We start from the raw sequence: 20,118 nt of genomic DNA, 5'->3' as shown, positions 1-20,118 counted from the left end.
CTTTAGAGAAGAGAATGAGAATATGTATTATAACAAAACCTTTGTCTCATATTTAAACAAAGTCAACTAATACAGTCTGTCCTTGGTGCTATCATTCTGGTGGAGACTGAATTGTACACGGAGACAGTTAAATCTGTATTTATATAGAGATAAACTAAAAAATACTATTTTCTTTGTATTTTAGAGGCGTTATCCTCCAAAAATGTGTTTAGTTTAATCTTTTGACACATCAAAACACTTAAATAATGCCAATTTTATTGACAGTCTAACATACAGTAAAATATGCAGTAATATTAAAATGAAAAGTACACCCTCTGTAATTTAACATTTTAGGACATAACAACCAAATTAATTAATTCTCACAAAGGGCCTGATTTAGATGAGCACATTAAGGGCCTGATTCAGAGCCGTTCGCTATTTGCGGTCGTTCGTTCAAACACAAGGGGTGGCTATTCAAATGATCCGTTCGCAAATTGCAGTCTGTTCACACCTCTAAGTCTGAACGAGCGAGCAAAACATACGCTCGTTTATTTGATAAAAACGCCCCCTGGCCGCTCGCACCATACGTCATGTCCGCTATTTATTAGATTAATCGAGTACATCGTACAGCGTATGAACTGCTCGCTATTCTTGTGGTTGGTTTTTTCAACCGCTATTTTGCGAGCAGTTCTGAGTTAAAAAGAACCAAGTGACGTGGTCAATGACGCTGCTGGATTAATTATGCACACCCTTAAAACGCCCGTTTTGACCTTTAAGCACGCCTGCGTTCGAATTCCACTCCCCCGTTTTCAAACACCTTCCCCTGTTACCACCCACATACGCCTCATTTTGTCACTGAAAATAGCAGGCATTCGCTATATAGCATACAAATGATTTTCGGCCGCACTGACTGGTTCGCGCATGCGTACTAAAAACCGTACGCATGCGCAGATGTGCGAACATCGCTCGGAACGAGCGTACGGCCGCTAGCGAGCGGCTCTGAATGAGGGCCTAAGTTTCTACAGTGCCTACGTAACTGTAGTTGAGCAATTTGCTACTGTGCATGCACAAAATATTCTGTACACCCCTACAGCCATTTGTTACCCTGAGTGTCCCGTATGTAAGTGTCAATGGTGGAGTGACTTGAATCACCGGCAGTGTTACAGTATTCTGCGACACTGGAAGCATGTATCTCGGGGCTTGCACACCCAGGTGCGCACTAGTACACGAGGGGAAGGCTGAAACTAGTATTTACATATCATCGCGGTCGCAGCTCCTCAAAGAGACACAGCTGCGGTGGAGACAGCATGCACCTGTGAATCAGCTCTGTCAAAGAACAAAATAACCCACAAACATATTTTAATCACCAAAACAATAAGCCGACATGAATAAGTGATGTGCGGAAAAGTAAACACTAATAGTGACCTGAGCCAGGTGCTGCTAATCAAATACACTTCATAATTTCATCTTCAGGAAGCGATACCAGCTCTATGTACAAGCCAAGCAATTAGCAGCTCGGGCTGGAACACTCAGGTTTCTGTGAACACAAAGCTTAGAAGAAGGGATCTTGGAAATGAAACGGTGTAAGACAAGAGAATGATGCTGCGCATCAGCCTGGGAAGGGTAATAAACCCACTTGTGAACAATCTGAAGTCCATCATTCTACAGTGCATCCGTAAAGTATTCACAGCGTTTCACTTTTTCCACATTTTGTTATGTTACAGTCTTATTCCAAAATGGAATAAATTCATTTTTGTCCTCAAAATTCTACACACAATACCCCATAATGACAATGTGTAAAAAGTTTTTTTGAGATTTTTGCAGATTTAATAAAAAAAAAAAAAAAAAAAAAAACAAGAAATCACAAGTACATAAGTATTCACAGCCTTTGCTCAATACTTTGTTGATGCACCTTTGGCAGCAATTACAACTTCAAGTCTTTTTGATTATGATGCCACAAGCTTGGCACACCTATCTTTGGTCAGTTTTTCCCATTCGTCTTTGCAGCACCTCTCAAACTCAATCAGGCTGGATGGGAAGCGTCGATGCACAGTCATTTTCAGATCTCTCCAGAGATTTTCAATCGGATTCAAGTGTGGGCTCTGGCTGGGCCACTTCACGACATTCACAGAGTTGTCCTGAAGCCACTCCTTTGAAATCTTGGCTGTGTGCTTAGGGTCATTGTCCTGCTGAAAGATGAACCGTCGCCCCAGTCTGAGGTCAAGAGTGCTCTGAAGCAGGTTTTCATCCAGGATGTCTCCTGTACATTGCTGCACTCATCTTTCCCTCTTATCCTGACTAGTCTCCCAGTTCCTGCCGCTGAAAAAGATCCCCACAGCATAATGCTGCTACCACCATGCTTCACTGTAGGGATGGTATTGGCCTGGTGATGAGCGGTGCCTGGTTTCCTCCAAACATAATGCCTGGCATTGACGCCAAAGAGTTCAATCTTTGTCTTATCAGACAAGAGAAATTTGTTTATCATGGTCTGAGAGTCTTTCAGGTGCATTTTGGCAAACTCCAGGTGGGCTGCCATGTGCTTTTTACTAAGGAGTGGCTTCCGTCTGGCCACTCTACCATACAGGCCTGATTGGTGGATTGCTGCAGAGATGGTTGTCCTTCTGGACAGAGGAATGCTGTAGTTCTGACAGAGTGACCATCGGGTTCTTGGTCACCTCCCTGACTAGGGCTCTTATCCCCCAAAGGCTCAGTTTAGACAGCCGGCCAACTCTAGGAAGAGTCCTGGTGGTTCCGAACTTCTTCCATTTACGGATGATGGAGGCCACTGTGCTCATTGGGACCATCAAAGCAGCAGATATTTTTCTGTACCCTTCCCCAGATTTGTGCCTCGAGACAATCCTGTCTAGGAGGTCTACAGACAATTCCTTGGATTTCATGCTTGGTTTGTGCTCTGACATGCACTGTCAAGTGTGGGACCTTATATAGACAGGTGTATGCCTTTCAAAATCATGTCCAATCAACTGAATTTACCACCGATGGACTCCAATTAAGCTGTAGGAACATCTCAAGGATGATCAGTGGAAACAGGATGCACCTGAGCTCAATTTTGAGCTTCATGGCAAAGGCTGTGAATACTTATGTACATGTGATTTCTTAGTTTTGTTTTTTTAATTAACTTTGCAAAAATCTCAAAAAAACTTTTTACACATTGTCATTATGGGGTATTGTGTGTAGAATTTTGAGGACAAAAATGAATTTATTCCATTTTGGAATAAGGCTGTAACATAACAAAATGTGGAAAAAGTGAAGCGCTGTGAATACTTTCTGGATGCACTGTACATTGATAGAGATTATTTACAGGCAGAGAATACTGACGCTTTCAACTACCCAGGAGATCCTCCCAGCAAAGATCAGACCGAATGATTCTTCAAGAAATCGTACATATAAGTTACTGTCAGGAATATATAGGCCTTTGAGAGCAGATGTTTAAATTCGTTATTGTATCATCACAAAAAGATTAAAAAAATGCGACTTTCATTGTCTCCAGAAGAACACAAAATCCCTCTATGGCTTCAGTTTTCCAAGCTGCATCTAAACAAAGAACAAGATGTCTGCAACAAAGCTCCCCAGATAGATAAATGATGGTCTCAATGCTCAACACAGTGTATGCAAAACCAAAATATAGCACGAACCTCATAGCAACCATCAAGTAGTACCTGGACACATCGGGATCACTGAGCCCACCATGAATTCCTCTTTATACTAGAGTATTCTATAGGAAATCTGAGGCCATCTGTCTGACAGCTAAAGCTTTGATGAAACTGGATCATGCCAAAAAACAATGTGGCTAATTCTGAGTTGGACGCAAAGTGTCCATGTTTGTGTGGTGCCACGGACGTCCGATTTACTGTACTTCCTTCTGCTAATGCGAGTTACCAAAATGCGAACATCTGTGAGGTTTCAGGAAGGAAGCCGCTCCCCCCCACTGTTTTTCCATCCACAACCGTAGCCGGTATCATTAATATCGGCACATGCCCCAGCCCCATGCTAGGTGCAGGAGAGCCGTCCGATACAGGTTTCCCTTCCCCATAAGCAGGGTCACACGGAACTCTAGCTACACGCCCACAACACTCCCGCAAGACAGAACAGTTCCGTGCGTTCACATAGTCATCACCCCGAATTGTTCATTTCACACCAAGATCTGTCCGAGGCGTAGATATTCCTAAATGCATAGGTTTGCTTCTGCGCACTCGCTACATGATACAACATGCTGTTCGCGTCCATGAAAATAGATGCATCTGACTCAAGGAGTCAGCCCAAATGACTGTAACCGCACAAGCAAATCTACAACTGAATGAGTGACAAAGAAAACAGATAAGATATTGGAATGGCCATGTCAAAGTCCAGGCCTCAATCTCTTTGATTTGTTGTGGCAGGACCTTAATAATATTATACATACATAAAATGCTGTCATCAACAAGCCATTTCAGTGAGCCAGAATTATTCAAATACAACATAAGCAACTGATAAACTCAAAAAGAGAATGGTTACTTGAAATTCTTGCTGCTAAAGGTGGTTCTACAAAGCGTGTGGTGCACAGTCTCCACTGTGTATAAACAACAAGGACATTCTAACATAACCACCACTAAAGCTTTTTTTGTCCGTGAAAAAAATAAAATATATTTTCCTTCCAACAGTCTTTTAAAACAGACAGTATCTTTTTAATGAATGCTAATCTATATATAGGCATAGAGGTGAATTTATAGGGACAGCATTACCAAAAACATACCTTTAACCGGTGATTGGCTTCTGAGAATCTTTGTGCTCTTTTCTGGTTCAGGAGCAGAAATACGCCTCTGTTTTAGCATAGAAAGGGGACTCTGAAAACAAATACAAATGGGGATGAAGACGTAACATTTTCAAACTCACTTCTGGGTCTATGTACTAAGCCTTGGAGAGAGATAAAGTGGGCAGAGATAAAATACCAACCAATCAGCTCCTGACACTTTTCAAAAACAGCCTGTAAAGTGACAATTAGGAAATGATAGGTTTTAGCTCTATCCAAGGCTTGGTACATAGGACCTCATTCAGAGCCGGTCACAAGCGCCGATGCGCTTGTAACCAACTCGATGGTTAGTCCTGCGCACGCGCAGCGCCGCACTGCGCGTGCGCAAGCCCCGGAGCGACAGAGAAACTCTGCCGCTCCGGAGCTCGCTACCAAAGGGATGGTTGTCGATGTTGATCGACAGCTGGCCCCGTTTGGTAGGCGGGCCGGGGTGGTTTCCAAAGCGGAGGCGTTCCTTTATGAACGCCTACCGTTTTGTGGGCGGCCGCACTGACATCATGTCAGTGGGGAGCTTCCTGCTCCATCAGAGCAGAAAGCTCCCTGGGGCTTACGAGTGCCCAGACCCAACCTTAGGGTCTGGTCGTAAGCCCCGTTGGTGATCACCATCGCGACCATCAACCTGGTCGGTCGTTAAGCTGTGGGTGGCAACCCACAGCTTAACGATCGACAAGGAGGCGGTCGTTCAGGATGCAAGCGGCCGCCCTGATTCAGTGCGACCGCTTGCAACTAACGACCGCCTCTGAATGACGTCCATAGACCAGAGTCACATTCATCCACAACTGCACTCAGCAAATTCTTATTGCAGGTCTGAAGACCACTTACAACAGATTCTGATCTTCTCAGGTGTGCTGCTGGACCCTCGCTGGTCTTCTTTTTCACCTCTGCGGCCTCAGCTTTCTTCCAAGTGTCCAGACGAACTTTTTCCATAAACTTAATCTCTTCCCGGAGCTCTCCATTTTCCTTCAGCAAGGTTTCTATCTGATTTCTGAGGCGCACATGGGTGGTTGACCATTTTGTCTCCTTCTTCTTCAGCTCCTCTTGCAGGTTATGGACCTGCTGCTTTAAAGTCTAATGAGAAGTTCGAAAAACACAAAAGTTGTACAGTGCCCATATCGGGAACATCCAAAAGATAAGTACTGAACTAGATTTAAAATGAAAGGATGAGGTCATGGTGCCGGAGAGTAAGAACGCAACAAGTGCAATAGTCACAGGGTGACTGTGATGCTTCATTAATCCTCATCGGAGGCATCTCATGAGAACGTGACAACTGAGGCTGCACAAAACTATGAGCTAAAAAAAAAGAAAATTCCTTTTGTCCTCACCTGGATTTCCTCACGTTCCTTTTTATCGGGCATTGCACGCGCGGCGCTTGCATACTTCTCAAACACTTTACGTTCTTTCTGGAGTTTTTTCATTTCTTCCTTTGCGTACTCTTCAATCCTCGCCAGCTCTTTTGCTTTTTGTTGTTCAAAGTCCGCTAATTCCTTCCTGTTAAAATAAGACAGAATTACTTATCCATTAGGAAAATTCTTCTCCCAGCAATAGCCAGACTTAAAGTGCGTGCACTAAATAGAAGCAGTAGAGGCACCGGTCTGCAGGCAGAATCAATATTCCTAAGGATGCAGAATATCCATTTGTTGGGTACCAATAACATCGCATAGGCGGTCACTGGTACCAGGGATTTAATAAGCTGCATTTTAATAAATAATGGGCCAGCCTAAAAAAAAAAGATGTCAGGTATATTTTAAATATCCCTTAATGAAATGGATTAAAAAAAAAGAAACATTTCCAAATTGTATTAAAGGGTTTTACACTAGATCAGCCTTTCATAGATAAAACTAGATTATTGGCTTGGAGATTTAGCATTTTACGGATGACGAAATGTACAAATATAACAAAAATGGAGCTTCTTCAAAATGCAGATTTAAAAGCACAATTACGGTCCAAATATGGATTAAGAAAATAGTTTAGTTAAGCAGCATCAAAAGTATTTTAAAGTTTTTAAACGGCAATTGAAAAAAAATGTTTAGCATTTCTAACTATCGCCATTTTAAAACTATCAATCAAAGCCGCCAATGATCTGCAATTAAACTTAAAAAAAATAATAATAATCTGTCCCACACATTTTGTTTGTTCCCCTACTTATATTTTTTGGACAACTATCAACTAAAAAGATAAAAACATATAAACATGTGTTAAGAACAATACAGTATGCTTTTGTCATTGCAAATTATGTTAAAAAATATCAAACCTGAGGTTTTCTAACGTTTTTTCTTTGTCTTCGCGAAGTCTAGCCAGTGAGGCATTTTCCATCTTAAATCTTTCAATTTCGATTTCCAACTCAACTAGTTTTTCTCTTAGAAGCTGAGACCGGACAGCATCTCCTGGGAAAAATCAGTGATTGATGGAACATTAAGAATGACACACAAAAAGATATATATATATAAAAACGGGTAGTCTCAAGGTCACAGGTGCCAAATGCAGATTACAGAAGCTTCTGGATGGATAGAAGTTATGCTGTGTGACAAAGTACTAAAATAACTTAACATTTTCTTACCAGGCCCTTCTTGATTTATAGCAGTTTTGGATACAGTCAGTGATTCTGGCTTTATTTTGGGCTTCAGTATTGGAAATAGTTTCATCATCAGTTCGGACGCTGGTGGAGTGTCTGGAATAGTAGAGGATGCTGTTTTTATCTGGTCCTTCTTTGATGCCACCTTCCTTCTGATGGATAAGTCAGGAACATCTGTAGGACTCTTGCTGGTGTACTCAGATGGGATAAACTCTTTTGTAGCAAAATTACTTTCATAAATGCCCTTCAAACTTGCTAAATTACCAAGGTCACTCCAAGTCCGATCATCATCAAACTCTATTTGACTTGAATCAGAAGATGAGCTATGGTTATTGTTTAAGGAAGTTTTACTCATGTTGGCCAACAGCGTTTTTTCATCATTGTCATGATCTTCTCCATCTGACAAATCTAAGTCAAAGTCTCTACCCTTGCTCTCCTTGGTATGTTTTTTAGAAAATTCTTCGGTTTTAGGGTCATCTTCTTGGCCAGTGCCATCGCTTTCTAAATCTTCCTCTTCACTTGAAGTGGAGTTGCTATGTTCATCCCCAGACGAAGCATAGTCTCCTTCACTTGTAACAGGCTCGGAATTTTTGTTTTTTTTCACTTCTGCCATGCTGGCCATAAGTAATTCAGATGTGTTTCCACTTTGTTGTCCAAGTGAAGGAAGGCTGGAATTTTTAAAAATTGATCCAAGCTGTTCAATTTTCTGATTCTGCTTTCCACTACTCTCATTCCTAGAATTGCTAGTCACCTTTTCCTGATGCTTTTCTGCCGATTTAACCGGAGTAGAAGACAACCTGTGATGACCACTATCAATGTGATAATCTTGGTTAAGGAGCTTCTGTACGAAAGAGGAGTTGCTGGAGAAGGAGAGGTCCTCAGCGGCCTGTTCTAGAAGCACAAACTCATCTAATTCGTAATGCTCCTTCTGTTTCTCCTTATTCCAGTGCACCTGTCTCTTTTGAAAGGAAACTTCAAAAGAAAACTCTGCAGGTTTGGCACTGGCTGGTGGGCAATCCTTTCCACGGTCTTGGACCTCGATCATTTGTTTGTTGATTGCTTCAGTTGGTTTTGTGCTGGCCACATTTTCTTTATCAATGTCTAACATAGCTTCTCTCTCCAGTGTTACAGAACTTCTACCACTCGGCTTATTTTGTGGCTGTCCATGTAATGTTGCTACAGAGGTGCCATGTTTTGCATTGTGGTTTTTAAGCACCAATTTTTTCTGCATTATCTCTGCTTTTTCTCTTGCAGGTTGAATTGCCATTTTAGCTGAACTCAAACTGTTTTCAGACACTTGCCCTTTGCCAACGGGTGCTACTTTCCTTTGGACTTGAACTTTATCTACTTTCTCAGGGACTATAACTTCTGGGACCTTTTGAGGAACCGATTTGTTCAGTCTAGGTTTTGCATTTTTAAATCTAGAAAGTCCTTCCCCCCTTCGAAGAAATGGTCTTTTTACATTTGCATTAGTCTTTGCCGGTTCTTCCACACCCTACAGTATGTAGAGAAAAACAAAATATCAAGAAACAATGCTAAAAAGACATTAAAGACAATTTGTGGCAAGACTGCTGAAGTGCAATCTTGCAGTATGTAAAGCAACTGCATGTGTATATAGAGAAGTAAATATATTAATATATTTTGGACAGCAGTAAAAAAAAAAAAGCTATATGACATCAGCAGTAATCCTTGGTAGAGTCAAGTATCACATGCTTTGCAGACAAGACACATAAATGTGTTTCATTTGGGAACTCAAGTTTTAAACCAAAATGATTGTGGTACAAAAAGTACAATAAACCTATAAAAAGTTAGTTAAATAAAACATTTCAGATGAAGAGGACACTGGTTCAGCCCCACATATAATAGCTAAAGCTTCATCAGTGAGATTACAGATACCTGTTGCAGTTTACTTTGTTGAAGTCTCTGTTCTTCAACCCTCATCTGCTCCTCCAAGAACTCCTCAAATGATTTCTTTCTCTCCTTCATGTCAGATACAATTGGCCTTTAGATTAAAAATATAGTAATAACATGACTCCCAGGGTTATCCCAGTATTGCAATATAGCAGTCAACAGAGGTGATCAGCCATAACACAGAGTTGGTTAGCCTAATTTGGCTTCCAGTCACACTAATATTAGAAGAAAAGACATAAAACTGCTTCTTGAAAGAAAGTACACCAAATATAACAAAAAAAGCCTAAAATTCACTTTCATAGGCTAAGGAGTTACAGATGTGTCCTCATATATCTAGCCTCCTTGCGCGTTAAACAGCCCTGCTAATCGCGCCATGCAGTGGAGTGTTTCGGTAGCGCAGAGTGTCTTTCGTGCAACTTTTTACCTTCAAATGCGTCTTATTCACACAGTGATGTGAATAAATAGCACAAGCAGCTTCTGCTGATTAAAATTATATGCGGCATACCTATGTTCTCTGTGCGTCTGTGGGTATAACTGCATGTGAAATGCTCCTTTACACTGTCAGCGGCTGTAACACTGTAACGTAGTGTTTAGCATGCAGATACACCCGCAGTCACACTCAGAACATAGGCATGCTTGATATCATATTAATCAGCAGAAGCTGCCTGTGCTAGCTATTTGCCTCACTGTGTGAATAAGACACATTTGACGGTAAAAAGTCACACGAAAGAAGCTCGGCGCTACCGAGGCACACAGAGCTCCTGTGTTATGTGGCGCGACTTGTAGCGCATGGAGGATAGATGTATTTGGACACATCTGTACCTGGAAGCACACACAAAAATAAACCCACATTAAATAAAAAGGCATACTTTACACAGGTTCCCCATTACTTATCCAGTACATTTCTTCATATATAATAATGGCTCATAATTATAGAAATTCATGCAAAGGAAAAACGTTGTGAGCGACCAATTAGATGTTTAGTTTCATTCCCCAATCTATATTTTCATAAACATCCCCAAAGATGCTAAACAGGGAGGTGCTGACTGAGTAAAACCATTTGCCTAGATACACAGTTGCATTCTGTTCAATCTCCGTACAACCCACCTCCCCACGCCAAAGAAAAATAAAAACACACAATGGTAATATATCTATATTTATAATATTATATATATATATATATATATATATATATATATATATATATATTTTGTGATAGGATCACTGGTAAAGTGGTCTGTGGCAGGGACATTTATCCCAGATTCCTGTCCTATGTGTTTAAAATCCCCAGGAGAAAGTCTGCAGTGTAGCAGGCTTGAGTTTCGGCTTTTTGAAAAGCCGGTTTGGGACCTGGGGGTTGTGGGTGAGAGGAGAGGGAGGGCTCCACCCACGGCCACTCCAGGTTTTGGATCTCACAGCCTGGTAACAGGTTGTTAGGGTTTCCACCTGAGAGTGGCCAATATAAGCCTAGTGTGTTGAGGGCTGATTGTCTCACCTGGGAGAGCAGACAGGGAGTTTGCTCAGAGACACTTGGAAAACCTATCTGTGAGTACTGTGCTGTGCTTTGTTGCTGGCGAGGGCATTAGGCCCTGCCAGGTTCTGGTAGTGAGGGAACTACCTGTGAAGTTAGTGCCCCGACAGGGCTAGGATTTATGTTTATGTTTTCTTTATGTTATTTCTGACATTGTACAATAAAGACTGGCGCCGACCAGCTTGTACTCGCTTCCAGACTGGTGTGCTGCTTCCCTGCTGCTGTGTGTGTGTGTGTAAGGAAGGAGTCCCCTACCCAGAAGAAGGACCTCCTAATCTGACTGTGTCACAATATATATATATATATGTTTTTTTTCACACATCAAATGTACTTCTTTTTGACTGGAAGCTCAAACAGTCATTGTTAATCAGCACTGGGAAATCCATTATGATTGAGCTTTGAGCCCTCCCTGTCCCAGCAGTACAGCACTGGGAGAGTGCAGAGGGAATACAAAGCTGAACACTTGTCATGACCCCCAAAACATCCAGCGCTGGGAAGGTGATGTCGGCTACACCCAGGCTGTACAGTAGGGGGCAATAAATTACCTTTCCTCTTCATAACCGGATTCAACATTGTTCTTATTAAGCTCTTCATCTCGCCTTGACAAATCTTCATTATTTGAAGAATTGTCCGTATCAGATTCGTCACCTATATTTTGTAAAAAAAAGAAAACAAAAAAGTGTTCAAACATTCATTCCTGCAGTGTAGTATTTGTTGAAGACAGCACTGCAGAACACACGATTCAATCTACACATTACTTGCCGGTATAATCTTCCGTGTCCTCCTCATTTAACAAATCTTCCAGCGTTTTGGATCTATCTGGGTGCAGTTCTTGACCAAGTACAGAAGATGGCCTGGATGGACCAAAGTCCTTCTTGACACCTTCCTGCTTTGTGTGCAAATAACCAATGGGCAAGTGTCCACTGACCGGAGACATCAGACGTGAGAGACCTTTCTGAGGCACAGAGCCGCCCAGCTGCCCAGGTGTGAGCTTCTGTTGTTCATGTTCTGTAACAGAGTAAGCACTTTATAGTAACAGCAAGCACTACACCAGCAGATGTGTAATACCTTCCTATACTTAAGGTGCTTTCCAAAACGGACTTAAGACACACAAGACACAGAAGGCATCCCGGTCTCCCATTAATCATAGTAAAACACATTTTAAATAATTGCATTAAACAATCTACAATTTCTAAGAGAAAATAAAATAGTATTACTGCATAGTAGAATTATCGGGTAAAGGAATGTGCACACTGTGAACAGTTTTTTTCCAAATGTATTTATTAGGGGGTTTTTTTTCAACAAAGAAATAAAAACACTGTATACATCGTAAACACACAATGAGAGCATTGTACATATACATAGAGTAATAGCAATGTACATACATATGCAATGAAAATGGCTGAATTGCAAACAACTAGCTGGATACCCACATTCACTATTCAGGTATTGCCCAAACAAAATGAGTCAACATTTATAGCTTGGACTTGAAATGTGCTTGGGGCATGTTAAGCTTAACAGTGGCAACAAGAAAAAACAATGTTCCAATTCAGTGTACTGTAGCAATAAAAGGGCAAGCTGCTAAATATGACAGAAATCTATCCGTAATCTCCTCAATGTAACACTTCTGAGATGTGACTGTCCGAATGGAGTAGTAAACAGATATAGGATCTCACCTAGTCAGAAAGTATTTGCAATGTCTATATCCGATGTGGGGAGTAGAGTCTCTGTAATAAACTGTATATACGGCACAATAAATTAAAGGTAGATAATTGAGGGTGCCATGGTATAATTCCCGTCTGGTCCCTGTGGCTCACCTCTCACCTCAACCTTAGTTGGTTTCTTATAACACAGTCTCCGTTTGGATCTCCATAAACAATCCCCGTGATGAGCTGATATATGGTACGATGACGTCGAGGCTGCAGTAGTGGGAAGGTTGCCGTTATATAGTAGCCCTGGTCCTTTAACTAGCGGCCGATTAAGGCTGAGGTGAGCCAGTCTCCGTTAGAGGCTCCCAGATGGAATCGGATGATGCTCTATATTAGCATCTCAGTGGCCAGCAGTTGCTGTTTGCTTATCTCCGGGGCGGTGTATCGTAAGAAGCTCCCCAAAGTGCGGGTGATTGGCAGAAGGACAGAGGAGAAAAGCGTCAGTAAAAATCTGTCTCCAGTTAACAGCGTAAAAACAAATAGTCCATGCGCTCTAACGCGTTTCTCCGGCTCTATGCCCTCCTTCTGAAGAAACTGTGAGCTATGTGTTACATAGAGGAGATTACTGATAGAGTTCTGTCAGATTGAGCAACTTGTCCTTTTATTGCTACAGTACACGGAATTGGAACATTGTTTTTTCTTATTTGTTGCCACTGTTTAGCTTAACACTGTGTTGTAATAAATTGTTTGTATATTTGTGTATCAGCGCTACCTTCTTTTTCCTCAATTGTTACTTGTTTTAGTGGGTTGCAGTTCCCACTTAGTGTAGCAGCTCATTAGTCACATATAGCTCTCACACAGACCACGTTGCGCACCTGCCTCCAATTCCTATTGCATTGAACTATTTGTTTGTAAATGAATCATGAGAATGAGGAAACATCTGCAATTGTCATCATCACGTCACTTAGGTCTTGGAGCAGTGGTTCCCAAACTGTGCGCCGTGGCACCTTGGGACACTTGCAGGGGTACCTCAGGATGGTGGTCCAAATTATTTATGGTCAATGTAATTTAAATATGTGGACAAACAGAAGCACAAACCTGTCCACCATCACATAACTAAACCTAAGTATGACATTTAGGTATGCAGTCAGGATGCCGACTGTCTAAATGCCAAGCGCTGGCATCCCGACTAACTAATCCCGGCAAGTGTCTAATGACAGGCGTCGAAATCCCAACGCCTGTCAGACTTATGCCGGGAGCCCAACCCCGGCTTACCGATTGAAGGTAAGCCGGGCGCGGACAGCAGCAGGGGGGGAAGGTTAGGGTAGGGGCTCCCAGGGGGGACTTAGGGTTAGGTACCACCCCCCAGGAGGTTAGGGTTAGGCAAGGGGTAGGGGGGGGGTTAGGGTTAGGCACCCCTCCCGGGAAATTTAGGGTTAGGCTGTGGGGAAGGGGGGTTAGGTTTAGGCACTTGGGTGGGGGGGGGGGGAGGTTAGGCACCCCTATGGGAGGGTTAGGGTTAGGGGGGGAGGTTATGTTAGTAAATAGTAAAAATACTTACCTGCCGGGATCTTCACTGCCGGGCTTCCGCTGCGGCCAGCGGTAAATCATACTGATGCCGACAGGTAAGTACAATTTACATCTCTTTATTACTTTACTTTATTCAGAAAAAAATTAGTAAACGTTTGGCTTAGGGGTGCCGTGAAAACAATACTGATACTCTAGGGCGCCGTAATTAAAAAAAAGTTTGGGAACCACTGTCTTGGAGAATTATACGGAGAGAGTATTTTAGACGCACTGTTCTAAAATATCAAAAGACGTCCCATTGAAAGTATAGAGCGATGCCTGGTTAGTACCAGCTTGTCTATAAGCTCAAGTCTTTGCGCAGGGAATACAATGCTCATAGCAACCCGCTAAACAGGTAACACCCCATGAATTCACCTATCCATTTAGATAATCTTATGCACAACTAGGCTCATGTATGCAACGACTTTCATCACCCACAGGGGCCGCCATTTTCATGAGCAGAGAATCGGTGCGATCACTGAAATACGGGCATGAAATGCATATGCACAGCGGGAGGTACATGCTTAGCATCATCCACAATGAGCTTTATGATGATCAGTCAATTCCTAGCCATGCCCTATTCGTATAGCTCTGCAATGTCAGTGGTACAGATCTGCAAGATCACAGATACTGTAACTACATAGGTATTCCACTGCCTTTTGTAGATCTCAGTTGCGATAGATGAGTATCAGACTAACAGGCTTTGATGTATAAAGAGCAGAAAGGACAGTAGTTTGATCGTACTCCATATAACATTTAACCATTGTGTGAACATTATCATAATACCATTTTTGATTGACTGTCCAACCCTGTTGTCATGGCAACAGTCAACGGTGTAAATCTTAAAGTTGTTTGTCCCCTTTCCCCCACCCTGCTCATATACGGTGACAAACCAGGGCACAGGGTTTATCAGGCCTACAGCAGGAGACAAAAGGCTTTGGCTTGCTGGTTTAGGAAACTTGTTTTACCAACTGAAGGAAGAAGCTGAGTCACAGTCAAAAAGCACAAATGACTTACAAAAAGCAAACACTGAAGTCATAAAGGAAAGCGTATGGGTTACTCTTGCTCTGACACCAAATGGGCAATGCGCCCCTCTGACATCTGCTGTCTGTAAAGAGCAGTTTAGATATGTATGAGACTAAAAGGTGGAGATGTATCAAACCTCTTGGAGAAATAAAGCAACCAATCAGCTTCTAACTGTCATTTTATAGACTGTGATAGATAAATCATCGGTGTGGATTGAAAGCTCTTCAGTAAAATGTCTAGATAGAAACCAGATGTTAGACAGTCAATAGGTCGCCTGGGACAAAAGGTCAACACACTAAAAGGTCGACATGTAAGGTCGAAATGTACACATGGTCAACAGGGTCAACACAAAAATGATCGACCTATGTTTTTTTTTCTAACCCTAATCTTCACCCTAATCCGAACGCTCCCCTTGGTGCCTAACCCTAACCCTCCCTCCTGGTGCCTAATCCTAACCGTCAGGGTAGATGCCTAGTGTTCACTCTAGGTCCGGCGGCAGGCAGGGTGCTGGACCTAGAGAAAGGGTATTTCTGCACGTGCAAGTCCAAAAAGCGGGCATGGCCAATGAAAAGAGGGGGGTGTGTTTATGACGCGTCTACGTTTCGTATCCTTGGGGGTGTGCCCGGCACTTACGGACATGCCGGGCAGCCTCCAAGCAATGTGGTCAGTGTGAATGGATGCCATGCACCGCCGTTTTCCCCACCCGCTGGACACTGCAACCTGCGGGATGGGACAGAACCCGCAGGCTGTTTCAGCAGGGCACCATGCTGGAGGGCAAGGTGCTTTTTGCCCTTCAGAAATAGGGCAGGGCAGGGCGTGATGCCCTGCTGAAACAGCCTAGTGGGAACGCTAGGTGCCTGACCTGATTGTCCCTTATGGTGCCTAACCTTCCGGTAAGTGCCTAACCCTCCCTCCTGGTGCCTAACCCTAACAGTCGGGGAAAGTGCCTAACCATAAACCTCCGGTAAGTGCCTAACCCTAAAAAAAAAATGTGTCGACCATTTTTGTATCAACCCTTTGACCATGTCAACCATTTGTACCTGTCAACCTTCTTACATATTGACCTTTTGTCCCTGTTGACCTACTGACTGTCTAACATCTAGGGCCAAATGTAATAGAGTGAGAGTTTAGAAAATGTGAGAGTTTGGCAGTAAAGCTCTCACACTAATACATTGATTGAGTGGTATTTTCAAAACAGGAAACATCTGGATGAGAGTTTAAATCTTGAGAGTTTTTTTAGTCTGAAAAACATGCAAGTTTGCCTGTTCTGTGACTTTATTACATTGGCTGAGTTTAAAAATGTGACAGTTTTCCTTCACATTTTCTAAACTCTCCACTTTATCACTCTTTAAAATGTTTGCTACATCTCCCCTTAAGAGGTTTATTTACTAAGTAACGATTTGTAAAAGCCACAGCTTCTCGGCGAGTTTAAGCCTGAAATTTAAAAAGTCAATGTCTTTACCTGTAAAACCTTCCTGTGTTTTGTTACTACAAGCGCTGCACCTTTAGATTTGGGGTTTAGAGACGCCAGGAAGCGGTATGGTTAGGGCAGTGGGGCATAATATTAAAGGAAAGCTATATTTTTTTGGATGTAATTCAATTAAAATTATAAATTCAAGATAATATTGATTGCTTTTCTCTTGCTATCAATAGAATATTGCTTGTGAAGGTTACATAATATACAGTAATTCAGGGTAAATTACAAAGTTCCCAGCCCTGCATTCATTACCGCAGAAAAGTCAGTCTGAGACAAGTGGACTTTGTGGTCTATCCAGCTAATCTACATATCACCTACTATTCTTCCTCACAATGAGCTAAGGGCCTGATTCAGACCCACTCGCGAGCGGCTGTCCGCTCGCAAGTGGGTCGATGTTCTGCACTGAGCATGCGCACGACGGAGGGAGCTCCGTCGTGCGCATGCGCCAGACGCGACGAGTGAAGGATTTTCCTTCGCTCGTAGTGTCTCTTCAAAGGGGGCGTGCTGTCGATGTTGATTGACAGCACGCCCCCTTTGGTGGGCGTGCCGGGGGCGTGCCTCCCTGACGGGGGCGTTCCCACGGGAACGCCTCCCGTCAGAAGCCGGCCCACTGACATCACTAGTGATGTCAGTGGGAGTGATTTTGGCTCTGATAAAGCCAAAATCACTCCGGAGCTTGCGGTTGAAAACCTCAACCACAGGCTCCGGCTCGCAGTTTCGATGGTCGCGATGGTCACGACCATCGCGGCCATCAAAATGCACGCTCGTATAGGCTGTGGGTGGTGACCCACAGCTATACGAGCGTCCAGGAGGACGCTCCATTTTTATGGAGGGCGGCCCTCATTCAGAGCGTGCGCTCTGCTCAGAGCGTACGGCTCTGAATGAGGGCCTAAGAGCGAAGATAAGAACAGTGTGTGTTAATGCCATGCTTGCAGAATGGTCATTACCAGCTCCCTGTTATGCTCCTGTACAGCCTACGTAATAGCAACTACTACTAAAAGCCTCAGGCATAATGTAAATCCCTGCCGTGTTACAAACAATGGCCCTCATTCAGAGCCGTACGCTCTGAGCAGAGCGCACGCTCTGCATGAGGGCCGGGCTCCTTTTTCATGGAGCGTCCTCCTGGACGCTCGTATAGCTGTGGGTCACCACCCACAGGCTATACGAGCGTGCATTTTGATGGCCGCGATGGTCGTGACCATCGCGACCATCGAAATTGCGAGCCGGAGCCTGCGGTTGAGGTTTTCAACCACAAGCTCCGGAGTGATTTTGGCTCTATCAGAGCCAAAATCACTCCCACTGACATCACTAGTGATGTCAGTGGGCCGGCTTCTGACGGGAGGCGTTCCCGTGGGAACGCCCCCGTCAGGGAGGCACGCCCCCGGCATGCCCACCAAAGGGGGCGTGCTGTCAATCAACATTGGAAAGTCCTTCGCTCGTCGTGTCTGGCGCATGCGCACGACGGAGCTCCCTCCGTCGTGCGCATGCTCAGTGCAGACCATCGACCCACTTGCGAGCGTACAGCCGCTCGCGAGTGGGTCTGAATCAGGCCCTATATGCGAATGTCAGAACAGCGTGACTGTAATTAAAATATGTACAACATTAAGACATGCAAACATGGACAAATACAGGTTGTGTCTCCCATATCCAAATATTCCAAAATACAGATTTTTTTTTTTTGGCATGACTAAGAAAATGAAACCTTTGCTTTCTGATGGTTCAATGTACTTTGTTTGATGCACAAAATTATTGAAAATATTGTATAAAATTACCTGCAGGCTGTGTTTATAAGGTATATATGAAACAAATACATTCTGTGTTATTTTTGGGTCCCATTCACAAGATATTTCATTATGGTATGCAAATATTCAAAAATACAAAACATTCCGGTATCCAAAATAACCCTGGTCCCAAGCATTTTGGATATGGGAGACTCAATCTGTACACATATTAGAGACCGTGGTAAAGCTGAGGTGCATAACTTGTGGAGCCCTAGAATCTCCTTTTGTTTTTGTTTTGGGAGGAGTGGTCCAAGATTGACAAATCTGCATTACATTCTACACTACGAGCAGCCTGTCCTAGGGTACCAAAACTAAGGCATGAGTACAGCTCAAGTCCCAGTTGAAAATAAAAGCTGGACATCATTGCTACAAAAAGGAAATGAATTTCTAAAAAAAAAAAAAAAAAGGACCTGCAACCTATAAACAGTGAAGGCAACCATTTTATAGGCAAAACCAATATTCCCGAGACTTGACTTGATTGTGCGATGACTACCAGGAAAAGAGGATGCAGCTTACCGGGTACCAGTGAAATCACTTTTTGCCTCATCCCTCAATTAAGTCACTAGCTCTTGATAAATGTATTGTTATTGTTGTTGATGTGTACTGCACCACATTGCTCTGCAGTGCAGGACAGCAGGGAACAGCGGTACACAAAACAGGTCCATACAAAGTAGACCAAATAAATGCAGACAGGAAAGCAGAGGGGCAGACTGGAGACACTGGGGCAGATTCAATTAGCTGCGGGATTTACCCCGCGACTATTTGCCTGCCTAAATTCCCGCGGTGTGGGGAAAAGCTATTCAATTAAACAGTCTTTTTCCCGCACCGTGAAATCGGGACTCGCGCGTGGAAACACACCGTTTCCGCGTAAACTGCGGAATCAATGTGTTTTTTCCTCGCGCTCGAGGCTGATTAGGTCATTTTGACACAGATTTTCTCGAGGAATCCCCCGCTAATTGAATAGGTCCAGCACAGCAATTAGCTGCGGGGTAAATCCCACGGCTAATTGAATCTGCCCCACTGACCGTTGTGAGCGTGCATTAGTGTGGGAACTATAGGTAAGTAAGCTCTAATAAACAGATCGGCTTTCAGAGAGCGTTTAAAGATGTAAAGACTGTTGGAGAATCTGATCGGGCATGGCAGGGATAGCGGCACAGGAGAATCTGATCGGGCATGGCAGGGATAGCGGCACAGGAGAATCTGATCGGGCATGGCAGGGATAGCGGCACAGGAGGAATCTGATCGAGCATGGCAGGGATAGCGGCACAGGAGAATCTGATCGGGCATGGCAGGGATAGCGGCACAGGAGAATCTGATCGGGCATGGCAGGGATAGCGGCACAGGAGAACTGATCGGGCATGGCAGGGATAGCGGCACAGGAGAATCTGATCGGGCATGGCAGGGATAGCGGCACAGGAGAATCTGATCGGGCATGGCAGGGATAGCGGCACAGGAGAATCTGATCGGGCATGGCAGGGATAGCGGCACAGGAGAATCTGATCGGGCATGGCAGGGATAGTGGCACAGGAGAATCTGATCGGGCATGGCAGGGATAGCGGCACAGGAGAATCTGATCGGGCATGGCAGGGATAGCGGCACAGGAGAATCTGATCGGGCATGGCAGGGATAGTGGCACACGAGAATCTGATCGGGCATGGCAGGGATAGCGGCACATGAGAATCTGCATTGATGGGCTGCACTTTCCTGATCCCCGGATATGATCCAGCACACACTGAACTTTGCTAGAGAAACATACAGTTCATGTTTTATCATGATCATCGTGCACCTTCTTTTTGACATTGTACTTAAACTGTTTTGT

The 20,118-nt window shown here is 43.6% G+C and overlaps 1 protein-coding gene across 2 annotated transcripts in view; it reads right to left on the bottom strand.

Moving 5' to 3' along the window:
* CPAP (centrosome assembly and centriole elongation protein) overlaps positions 1-20,118 on the bottom strand; it is a 56,659-nt gene that overhangs the window by 28,926 nt on the left and 7,615 nt on the right. For both annotated transcript variants that reach the window (XM_088458540.1, XM_088458541.1), the window contains 8 exons: positions 11,563-11,808; positions 11,346-11,448; positions 9,255-9,360; positions 7,344-8,853; positions 7,038-7,170; positions 6,109-6,274; positions 5,609-5,854; positions 4,730-4,820 (listed from right to left, as the gene is read on the bottom strand). In XM_088458540.1, coding sequence (XP_088314666.1) covers positions 4,730-4,820; positions 5,609-5,854; positions 6,109-6,274; positions 7,038-7,170; positions 7,344-8,853; positions 9,255-9,360; positions 11,346-11,448; positions 11,563-11,808 — 2,601 coding nt within the window. The remainder of the gene's footprint in view (positions 1-4,729; positions 4,821-5,608; positions 5,855-6,108; positions 6,275-7,037; positions 7,171-7,343; positions 8,854-9,254; positions 9,361-11,345; positions 11,449-11,562; positions 11,809-20,118) is intronic.

Source organism: Taudactylus pleione, unplaced genomic scaffold (genome assembly GCF_031769625.1).
Source record: "Taudactylus pleione unplaced genomic scaffold, aTauple2 ptg000842l, whole genome shotgun sequence".
Lineage (NCBI taxonomy): Eukaryota > Metazoa > Chordata > Amphibia > Anura > Myobatrachidae > Taudactylus > Taudactylus pleione.
The sequence above is the reverse complement of the archived record's forward strand: the minus strand, read 5'-3'. Positions and strand labels throughout refer to the sequence as shown.